The sequence below is a fragment of the Petromyzon marinus genome, chromosome 2, assembly GCF_048934315.1.
Source record: "Petromyzon marinus isolate PM22_M1 ecotype Great Lakes invasive population chromosome 2, UKy_Petmar_22M1.pri1.0, whole genome shotgun sequence".
NCBI classification, from domain to species: Eukaryota; Metazoa; Chordata; class Hyperoartia; order Petromyzontiformes; family Petromyzontidae; genus Petromyzon; species Petromyzon marinus.
In genome coordinates, this window is record NC_133668.1 from 17,064,184 (window position 1) to 17,076,208 (window position 12,025).

A 12,025-nucleotide genomic window follows, 5' to 3' on the forward strand; every position below is an offset into this window, starting at 1 on the left:
GTGCTTCAATAAGCAACGAGGTTTTAGTCATCCTGTAACCCATGTCACTGTGAATCGGTAAACATTACATACTTAATTATGCATGACCCTGGAAAGCGCGTGTAAGATTTTAATTTTCTGCAAATTTCGCTGTGACATGGCAGATGTATCACGTGGTCAACAATGGCAGCACCCTTGAACACCTGCACATGAGAAGAGCAGCGAGCTGTTATTTACGGGGGTTTCTTTTCCCCTCTGAGGGTTTAAACACAACTTAAATTTACCAAACCATGGTGGTAACTATAGCTAGTTTGGCAACATCGACTACAACCAACATCCATTATGAATCACAGTTCCTATGGTCACTGTTACATTGTTTTATAGCTTTATTTTGGTGATTTCGAAAACGTATGGTTAAGCCATGTTTGTTGAAGTACGGGAGTTAGCCTGATAACTTTATCTAAATTGTCTTATGGTTGTTATTGTTAGACTTGCATCCCATTGGGATTTTTGCACACAGCGTTGATATACGGTGCTTATTTACGGAAGATTTTACTGGATTTCCCTGGATGTTTCTGTTGCGAATTGTCACTTTAAGATGTTCTTTGTCCATGTTTTGTTTGTTGCGGTTTCAAGAGCCTCATGGCTCATAGGGCTATGCCTAATAAATGAAACTGAAACTAATCATGTGGAATAGCTGCCATCAGGACACACGCATGTGTGTGATGACGGCAGAAGTGATTGGTAATAATCGTAATAATAGACCAGTTGATACTTCAACTACAGCCAGCATCCATTATGTTGGGTGACAGGTGAGTAGGAATTAAGCACCACCATTACGTGATTTGTCTCGCATATCTCGAGAGATGTCACCGATATAATACGTTGAAAACCGGTGACCTTTAACTTTTGATGTGACAATAGAAGAGTCATATTTAATTACAGTAATACCCCGGTTTACGTCCAAGATGTGTTCCTGAAAGGTGCGCCGAATATCGAAACAACATCAATCAAAGCAATTCACAGGGCAGGTGGAGGCGAAGGCTGTTTGTGGCGACGGATACGAGAAAGGAAGGATGATGCTGTAAACGACAAGTGTGGGTTGAGGCGATGCAAATCAGGTAGTAGTATTAATAAGGTGACGACATATTTGCAAAACGACGTAAAAAGGGGAGACGTAAATCGGGGTATTGATGTACCAGACTGGAAACTGTCGTAAATAAAATGAAAGCATCACCACTCCATCCTCTAAACCATCCGCTGCAATCTATTTCCCTCACACTCACCCTGAAGAGTGACCTTTTTTCAGCGACACTCATCTTTGCCTTATCATCCACCTTATCTTCTTCTCCTGCAAGACATCATTGGCTGCGATCAGTGCAATGAACATTTTATTTTAGTTTAGCATTTTTACTAACTTTAACGGACTTTTTCACTAACTGTAATAGACACAAAAGAGCATTTGCCCTTCCGTCTCATTTTACATCGGCAGTAATTGATATTGTGTGAAGACATTGCCAAAAATGATAAAGACCTTTGCAATATACCTATCATTCCCTATTATTGACAACCTCTGGCCTGTTTTGTCAACAGTGTGGATGAGTTGGTCACACTGGGCCTTCAGCCAAGTAAACTCTCATACCAAAGCTTAAATAAATAAAAGTTGAATGAGTCTGAAAAAGATACATTACAGTCCCAGCATCGATAATTAAATGGCCTCAGTGACATTTTGTCTATGTTAATAATATGCTGCGAAACTTCCTTCCCATGGGTGTCGAGGTGCTGTACCCTGGCTTGCCATGAGATGGGAGCACAGCAAAATGTGGGATAATCTCATCATTCATCTGGTCTGTATGCGGTTTCTCCAGGTGCTCCTGCTTCCTTGCACGTGTATAAAGATTTAAAGCTTTCGTGACTGCAGGGATTCATATTCTTGGTTCTTTCGGTAAAGTCACGTAAAAGGGAAACAATAAAATAATAAAAACATAAAACAATTTAATTCTCACGACGTTTCGACTGCAATACAAGCAATCAACATCAGGTTGCAGTCAAAACATCGTGAGAATTTCATTGTTTTATATTTTTATTATTTTATTGTTTCCCTTCTACGTGACTTTACCGAAAGAACCAAGATTATATATAAAGTCATTAATTGTCTTTTTAAAAAATCTGAATATATAGAAGGACTGCAGTGTCTCGCTGCCTTCTGCTTGTCTGTGCTTCCTCGCGCCTCTGAGTCGTTCTCTCTCTTCTCGAGTGAGCGAATAATTGACACTTCTAAAGCACCTTTCACCCGAAGGTCACAAGGTCCTGTATAAAGCAAAACGAACCATGCAGGCTTATACCAATCAATCCCTTAAAAATAACTGCGTCTTAAGGCGGAATTTGAATAAACGGAGGGAGTCAGCTGACCGAATGTCCAATGGAAGTGAATTCCACAGCCTGGAGGCCACACGAGAAAAAGCCCGGTCACCCATCGTACAGAGATGTGATATCGGCACAAACAACAGGCCATAACGTGTCCACATATGGGTGGATATTAAAACTTCACTGGCAAGGCTAAACTCCTGGAAACTCACCTTCTGACCCATCCAGTCCGATGAAAGGTCTGCTGCTGAAAAACAAACAAGCCCTTATTTTATACTCTGCTGCTTCTCAGATCCGACTCACACCGAAATGCATTTATCCGTAAATTCACCACAAAACAACCACAATAACCTCATAACAACGTACGAATATTTTCCAATGTTACTATTAACAATTGTGATATGAATCATGTTTAATGTCACGTGACATGTACCATGCTTTCAAAGTCCAAGGAGGCTTAATCATTATTTTGCAATGAGTATTAATATTTGGTGATGACATGGCCAAGCAGGAGCACGTTTTCCCACTTGGTTGCAGAGGTTCAAGGTTCGAATCCAGCAGCGGTCCTGGTTTTTACTGCGGGTGTATTTAACATAGCAAATGCGTGCCGTCTACTTCACAGTGGCATTATTCGCAAGACTATCGGCCATTGTGTGCCAGCTTCATGGTCCAAATTTAAAGAATAAACTGCATATTACTCACGTGTAATTTACTGTACATTGCAATAATCGCCCCCTACTGTGAAACCTTGTCAGGACCCTCCTAACTCAGGGAGGCTTTCCTGGGTAAACAAGCATAAGATGAATACACCTGTTTTTTTACAGGATATTATGTGAACATATGTATGCTCCGATTCATGTACCTATTTTGGACCGTCATTCTGCCACTTTTGCACGATGGCCGATTCCATAAATAAACATAAACATGCCACACGTGGCAATTCATGTACAACCCATTAAATACAAAACAATGTATTCTGCCACAATTCATCGGACAATTGCAGAATGGCCAAAAGTGTGCAGCGTTTAGGGTCGAGTTGACATGACAGAATTGTGATAATTGGTGCTGATGATAACGTAAAACGAATGCTGTTGCTGCATATGATTTTGATGATGAAAACGATGTTGCCGTTGCCAATGTTATTGCTGAGTTGATATTGCTTCTAATGAGGAATGTTTGGCGGGGAGGCCTACATCCAGCAGTGGATTGACAAAGGGCTATAAATTATGACACATTTTTATTCTTACCGAAATGCTTGGCGGTTATATTTGCTTGAGCACGCATGCCACTGATGTTTCCAGGCATGCTGATTTAGCAGACTTTGACTATTTTTTATCACATCTTATCTTTTGATCTTGAGTAATACAAATTATTTATTGCCCTTTGTCAATCCACAGCTTTTGATCTTCGAGTATGTAGGGGGAATGGTGACACAATGATTCTTCCATCTGGCTATGAATGCAGCAATAGGTTCTTCAATATATCTGTGTTGACATTTGAGTGTCATCCCCTCCAGGCAAGGGTGTCCTGGGTACCGTGCACTGTCCTCCCGCTCGGCAGATGTGATTGGCTGCGTGCGGAAGCGTTCCGAGCTCCTCCTCTCAGCTCCGCGGGGCGAGCGGGGCGAGCGAGCCACGTTGCTACCGCCACTACTACTGCAGGCAGTGGGGCGAGGTACAGCAACAAGACAAGACATTAGCAGAGCAGCACGGTGACATTCGGCAAAAGTCTATGACAACACGCCAAGCACCACGTATGTATGCGCACACATCAACACGAGCGCACGATGTGAACGCATGCAAACGACAACAGTGAAGACGGCGGACGGCCAGTGGGGTCAAATGCAATGCATGGAGCCATCGCAGTCCACATCACAGAAAAAACGCGGCCAATAGCTGCATTGCACAGTATGTAGGTCCACGGAATTGTGATATCAAAATAGCAGCATTATTTTGCAAGAAATGTGGACTTCATTCATGTCAACCATGAAACACGACCCCGACCGGTGACAGTTGCGCAGTGAGATAACAAAGCCCATATCAACTGCTGACACAGCACAAGATCTCACGAAGCAATTGCCCTGAATATGTCATCAGTCTCAATCTGTACAAACACAACTTTATTGTGAGTACAAACCACTTATAAGTGCATTTACTGGGACTTTAAAGAAACAGTGGATAACAACACACATTCATGGACTAAAACGAAAGAGGGAGCATTCTCAGTGGACATGTATCACAGCAGCACACTGCAAACCACTTGAGCCAGACAAAACCAGCAGTAAAAAAAAACTTCAGTAACAAAGCACACATGCCACTGCTTGTGCTTAACTAGGTGGGTGGGTGGGGGGGTCCCATAATAGCGGTGCCAGTGTGCGCACACAATATAACACACACACATAACGATGTGCTGCAGTGGGCTCACGTGCAAAAACAAATATGTTATCAATAGTTAGGTGACAGTGGGACGATCTTAACATCTACTGTGTTGAACAACCGACATAATGTGAGAGATATATATATATTTGGCACTGGCATGAGTTCATGTAGATCACTCTGAAAATGAAATTTCAATATTCCTCCAATTCTTCTGGCTACGACTGGAAGTATTGTTCATGTTCACAGCAATGTTAAGTACGTCCCACTGTGCATGCAGTAAATTAGTGACACTCACACAACAGTCAAACAACGAAAGGAACTACAAACGGCGACTATCTTTTTGTGTCCACACAGGGCACGCGAGGGTCTGCGATGCTGCCTCTGCAGCAGACAGATTATGCACCAACTCAATTGAACAAAGCGCAGCTGACACTAGACATCACGTGCCTGAGGACCGTGCGGACAGAAGAAGAGAGCCGCTAGCTTACAGGCGGTGAAAACCTACGGGCTGTCTGTCACGCGGGCGTTCGCGGCCGCAAACAGCCTGCGCAACTTGGACACGGAGATGCGTGTATCCAGAGGAGAACTGTCCCCCCATTCCCCCTTCGTGCATCCCTCCCCTTCCTGTTCAACACCAATTTTCACAAACGCTGGCGACCCTTCAGCACTTGCTGGCCGAAATCTGGGCCATTCCACCTCATTGGCCCACAATCCAGACGCGTCGTCGGAGCAAGAGGGAAGATCGTTTGAGAGAGATGTGGTTCTTCTCAGCCACTGGTCTCTCCTGGGTGTGATCCTTGTAGAGTGAGAACTCGTGTAGTTTGAGGCAGGATCTGCAATCGGCTGAGACTGTTGACGCATGACTGCCAGCTTGGAGTGTGGTTGGGTGTCATGCCTCCTACTTGCCCCACACCTCTCAAAGGGTTCGCAACAAATTTGCTTGATTTGGCCTCCACTTGTTCTACTTTGAAGAGAATCACTCTCCGTCATTCTTCTGCCAGACCAGGAACTGTTCTCAAAGTTTCTCATCCTCAAGTTTGTTTTTGAAGGAGTCTCTCCAGAGATCACTTTTCCATGAAACAATTTGTGTGCCTCTTCCTTTGGAGTGAAGTCCCTGCCATCCAGCCGCACACGTTCCTGCCTCCATGGACCCTCCGGCTCCCGACGGCTCTGCTCCTGGAAGCCATCACTGAGGCTGTGATGGCTTCTCAAGAGTCGTCTTAGAGCAAGATGGAGAAACAGGCGGGGAGGGGGGGGGGGTCCTTGAGTTGCGTCGATCGCCTCCATTTACCATGTCAGCGCAGCACTCACGTTCAACACCACGACACAAGAACGAGGCATGCTCAGCCTCCACAAACAAATAACGAGTAGCCGGGCCATACGGAGCACGGCATCAGAGCTGACACAACCGAGGCTCCCGAGTGCCCGTGTGCCGGCACGTAAACCATCACACGAACACCGGCCATCCTCGCAGCGGCTTTTGGCAAGCCATCGAACAAAGTTAGTCACTGAATCGTGTGCTTTCAGATGCGCTTCTGCGGCCATCTGGAACGCTCTTCCTTCCGATACTAGAAAGCCACTGGAGCTATGCACTTTTAAATCTGGATTGAAAACTCCTTTCTTCAGAACTGCGTTTTGGGTTTAGTTTGTTGTCCTTCCCCCGCACCTTCGATTAGCGTGGCTGGCTATGTATGGTGCGAAATAAGTTCAACATACATACTTCAATCCATTGGCACTGCCTTGCGAGGCTCACTCTCAGCAGCTTTATTAATTACAATGGAACAGAGTGTTCCCTAGCAGTGAAAAACATGGAATTATTGAACAAAATTTAACATCTTCTACACTGGAGGGGGTCTCCTCAATAAATCAAGAAAACCATTTCACGCACAGGATGAGTTGAGCGGCGCATACCTCCAATTAACTGCAATTATCCACAAATTTTTACCGTGGATAAGTGGAACAAAATGCACGGATAACTCCGCAGATGATAGGATCTGCAATATTGGTCCCCTCCATTACTGAGGCTAAAGGGAGTTGGCCTGTACTTTAATATGATATACCAAGTGCCCTTTCCCTCAGCAACAACATAGAGCACACATAGACTATACCTGTAAAATATAATCACAGTTTTAACCCATTATTATTTGAATGACTCTTTACATATATTTATGGTATTATATGCATATGTATCCTTCCCTGAACAAGGCCGCATTTGGTATGTTTTGTAATTAAATAGCAATCTGCAAATGATACCACCCAAACATACAACAACGTTTGTATAAGCAGGCAACTGAAGACCTGGTTCTAAATCTGTGAACCTCATCTAAATGGTCTTGGCCTCAAACAAATGCTGTGGCATTTCCTTGTGTTACATGTAAGAGCCCTCTCCAATACTGCAGGGCCCTCAGTGTAAAATCGTACAAATTCACGTGCCAATTCAGCTGAGTGCGAGTCATAAAAACAAAAACAACAACAAAACAGGCAGAGGTCTGTTAAATCGTAAAAAATTGATTGTATTTTAGGCCCATCGATCAGTGTTATACAGTCAAAGACCGCTCTATTTATTAATTATTTTATTACCCACTGCCAAAACAAAGCATTATGATTGTTGATATGGTTACACCCGCTGCCCTGTCCACTAGCTAACATACTCGTTGTAGTATTTCACAGGATCTCACGTGCATATTTCTCCACCCTGAATTCTCCACTCCTCAATTAGTCTCCTCCAGCTATTCTCATAAACTCTTCCCACTCGCTAGAGGTGGCTCACTGGACATGAAGATGTAATGTGTGGAACATAATAACGATGCACTGTAAATTACTATTATTGTATTGAGCACATTGCCCATCGGGGCATCCAAGCAGAATGAGTTCAGGATATAAAAAAAACGAGATGGATATCTAATGGCAAGTCAGTGTTACACACATAAAAGTGGAATGTAAACAAACCCTTAACACAACCCAGAATATCCTCTCTAGTTAAAAACTATTCAAACTATTTTTTTATTGTACCAAGTAAGACCCACTGAGCCACACAGCTCTGTTTCAGAAGTGACCTGTCCAAAACGCAGTGGCTTACCACGTGGAAAAATGTATAGCAGCCAAATACCCTAAACACATGTTGATTTTAAATGTCGAGGGAAAAACCGGAGGAAAATCCACGCGACCATGGGGAGAACATGCAAACTCCAAATATACAGCAGGCGTCAAGGTCGGGATTGAACCCACGTCCTCCTATATACCAGGGGAAGTAGTTAACATCTCGCCACCGTGGCGTCCTGTTTAGCATAACTATAGATTGGCATACCTCCTGCTGGACATAAATACACTGCCATCTACATTCACATTAAACAATAAAGAACTTCAGCGAGTGCCTTTTAAAGCAGCACTGCATCCACAATGCTGCAAATTCTCGGCTAGACCCTCCCAAGCCACTGATAGGCAGGGTGGAAGGCAAACACACCAAACTCATCAATTGTAGACACACGCGTCCACGTACACAAATACAACAGTGATCCTGCATACATCTGCGCACACACACTCCACTCCTATGTCCTGCACGCACATTCAAACGTGTCAGCACTCACACAACTACTACCAGCACTCTCATACATGAATACACTCGGTGATTCTGCCTTTGACCAAAGGTGATGGTATATTTTACTTTATGCTGCTTTTTCCAATTATGTATTGGTTTTTGTTCATTGCTGTAATGCTTTTTTTTTTCTCCAGCATCTTCAATGTTCGAGTGATGTTGAACATCATTCAGTAAAAAATAATTATAAAACAACGTGACACATTGTGCATGGAAGACACTTGAACCACAAAATTAACAGACACACATTTTTCAAACCTTAACATTGCACGTCTAATACATGCTAATCCATAAAGAAAACGTCACTCTACGTCACAGAAGCGGTCCCATACACACAGCTAGACTCCACACAGCTCGACACACACAGCACACCGCACAACCGATTATATTGTTTTCACAAAGAGAACAACTTTATCACAACCTTGCACGCTCACCTTTCCGCGCTGAGCAAGTCAGGGCAAGGAGAGGCCGAGAGCTCAGAATGAGACCTGCTTGGTGAATCCAGTATGGGGGCGTTCACCGAGGGGCTTGTGTTGACCTTGGGGTCAGTGTCTCCGACAAGCTGAGCAGAAGGACGACGCAGGCTGCTCTGGCTCGGCTCCAGGCTGTGGCTCCTTGCTACAGGTTGTCGCGCATCACTCGGCTTCTGCTCAAAAGTCAAATTTGGTTCCATCTCACTTTGATTACTGGTCATAAGAGAAGCTGGCACCCTCCTTTCTCCTCCTCCTGGGCTCCGTCGATAGTAATACTTCGCCGTGGAAGTGTAGTTCTCCAGCAAACTCTCCCCCCCCGCAGGATCAGCATCGTGGGGAATCACCCGTCCGTGTCTATTTGTGCGAACCGCATCTTCCTGAAGAGCTATTTCTCCAGCTGCGCTATCATTAACTTTGCTATCGATATCAAGAGATGGAAGGTGCTGTCCCCTTCTCGAGGATAGTCCTGCGGTGGACGTTGCCAAAGTTGCTTCATTGTCATCCGAGCTCCTGCGTACATGAGATTCCCGTGCACGTGAGCGTGCTCCCCGAGGTGGTTCGCTCCCTGTTTCAACGGCGTCGGGGCCACGAGTTCTCGCGCTTTCACTTCCTCCGTACTTCTCAGCGAGCTGCCGGCGCCGCTCTGCCTTGTAACGCGCGATCCGCTCCGCTCGTGACTCAGCATCGCCGGGAGTGGACGCCACTTGCTGGCTCCGATCATCCGGCTCACGCGCCGCCTCCCTCGTTTCCGGCCCCTTCTCAGTCTCCCTCTTTTGACCTGCACAAGCCAGCAGCGACAACCAGCACAATTGTTATTCATAGTTTACATTTTCCTTGCAGTTTTAGTCGCAGTTGAGTTCATCATTTGGATGGCTTGGGCCCCTTTTAGATCGTGACAACCAGCACAATCTTTTTGTTGTTGTTTAAAACACAATTGCTGAGCACAGGGCCCAAAAGCCAAAAACGTCAAGCAGCCAGAAACAACCAGCACTATCAACGTTGTCATTTGATAGGAGTTTAACACGTAGGCTCTTGAAACTAATATCATCCATAATATCTAACCCAAAAAACTTGAATTGTGCAAGGTTATGAATGAGTTGAGTAAAAATGACGATGGGAGGGAATTTCAAAGTGGAGCAGTGCGATGGAAGAAGCAGAAAGCAAGTGTTGTGACCTGCAGTGTGGCGGGAGAGTGAGTGTGCTGTTGTGACCTGTAGTGTGGCAAGAGAGTGAGTGTGCTGTTGTGACCTGCAGTGTGGCGGGAGAGTGAGTGTGCTGTTGTGACCTGCAGTGTGGCGAGAGAGTGAGTGTGCTGTTGTGACGTGCAGTGTGGCGAGAGAGTGAGTGTGCTGTTGTGACCTGCAGTGTGGCGAGAGAGTGAGTGTGCTGTTGTGACCTGCAGTGTGGCGAGAGAGTGAGTGTGCTGTTGTGACCTGCAGTGTGGCGAGAGAGTGAGTGTGCTGTTGTGACCTGCAGTGTGGCGGGAGAGTGAGTGTGCTGTTGTGACCTGCAGTGTGGCGGGAGAGTGAGTGTGCTGTTGTGACCTGCAGTGTGGCGACAGAGTGAGTGTGCTGTTGTGACCTGCAGTGTGGCGGGAGAGTGAGTGTGCTGTTGTGACCTGCAGTGTGGCGGGAGAGTGAGTGTGCTGTTGTGACCTGCAGTGTGGCGGGAGAGTGAGTGTGCTGTTGTGACCTGCAGTGTGGCGACAGAGTGAGTGTGCTGTTGTGACTTGCAGTGTGGCGAGAGAGTGAGTGTGCTGTTGTGACCTGCAGTATTTTTACCAAAAGGGCTGTAAGAAGTCATCCTTCTCGTTGTACACTGTGTGATTTTCTTTTCACAGTTTGATATTTTTTTTTATATTTTACACAGTATGCTAGTTTGTATAGGTTACATTTAAAATATTTATTTTGAATTCACATTTTAAAAAAACACACATCCTTGGAAGCTTCGCACCTGCTTTCCAAAGTTTTTGGTTTTTATATCACACTGACTTTACGCCACATTTTCTCATACGTGCAGTATACCATCGTCCTTCGTATTAATCTCACACCTCCCGTATAACAGGAGTCTCAGTGGACTCTCGCTTGGTAACACAGACGGTGCCCACTGACCAACTCCAAATGGCTGGGTAAACTCGTGGTGATTTGTCATTTTGGTGACCCGGGTTACATTTGCAAATGAGTCTATCCTGGTCATTTAAATTCTCACCTGGTTAAAAAAAATAAACTTGAAATTTGACGTGGCATTTATGAAGTTGGCAGTTAAGATACCAGGATTCATATAGAATTGAAGCTTTCGTGACTGCAGAAATTACTATACTCATTGGTTTTTTCGGTAAAGTCAAGTATGTAGAAATAAAAAAAAAAATTCACTAAATAAATTTTAATTTAATTTAGTAAAATTTTATTTTTTATTTCTACATATGTGACTTTACCGAAGAAAAAAACAAAGAGTATACCAGGATTCATTTTGTAAATTATACTGGAAATGAGCAAGGACGCTCTGCGTTATAATTACAGAACACTCATTAACACTCTCAAGCCCGAATTACAAGTAGTCGAATAAACACCCAAAATATGTTGACAAATATTTTAATAACATTTCAAAGCAGTATGTATATCATAGCGCTCCAATCACGGTGGACGTCGCACACACGGAAGGCTTGAGCATGCACGCATGCGTGCAATACCGAATCCGTTGGTGTGGTCCACACAGGCGGATGTGGGGGAAGCTGCCGCACGTCGAGTTGAGCCCTCCCCTTCCGGCACCGGCCTGGTGAACACCCTGGGCCTCACGTTCTCCTCGTCAGCCATGGCATCCACGCGGCGCGACAGGCGTTCTCTCCTGCAGCGCACGCACACACGTGTAACCCCGCACACAAACGCTCCACCATGCAACATTATGCATGAGCGCAAACGCATGCAGTGATTGCTTGTGCAATCACTCTACACGCACATGTGAACACATGCACGTATGAGCAGTGGCAAGGGCTTACATGAACAAAAAAACGCAAAGCGATCGCCACCGAGTGAGACTGAGCGAGAGAAGCAGTCCGAGAAGCTGCCGCTCAACTCACAAGCGAGATGTTCCAACCCATCGCCGCACATATATCGTGCCTTTAAAAAATAATCCCAAAACAAGAGGAAGTAGAAATGACATGGCAAATGTACGTTAGGGATAGAGCTTTTTTTTAAATTATTAATGTACGACGATAACACAAATCAGCGGGGCAC

At 44.9% G+C, this 12,025-nt stretch overlaps 1 protein-coding gene across 8 annotated transcripts in view; it reads right to left on the reverse strand.

Annotated features, from left to right (window-relative positions):
• The window catches only part of LOC116945837 (supervillin), a 155,262-nt gene that overhangs the window by 82,431 nt on the left and 60,806 nt on the right, over positions 1 to 12,025 (reverse strand). For 7 of the 8 annotated variants that reach the window (XM_076071016.1, XM_076071020.1, XM_076071002.1 and 4 more), the window contains 6 exons: positions 11,482 to 11,636; positions 8,754 to 9,570; positions 5,230 to 5,943; positions 3,882 to 4,001; positions 2,559 to 2,593; positions 1,266 to 1,330 (listed from right to left, as the gene is read on the reverse strand). In XM_076071016.1, the coding sequence (XP_075927131.1) occupies positions 1,266 to 1,330; positions 2,559 to 2,593; positions 3,882 to 4,001; positions 5,230 to 5,943; positions 8,754 to 9,570; positions 11,482 to 11,636 (1,906 nt within the window). The remainder of the gene's footprint in view (positions 1 to 1,265; positions 1,331 to 2,558; positions 2,594 to 3,881; positions 4,002 to 5,229; positions 5,944 to 8,753; positions 9,571 to 11,481; positions 11,637 to 12,025) is intronic. The other variant, XM_076071001.1, reaches the window with a different exon arrangement.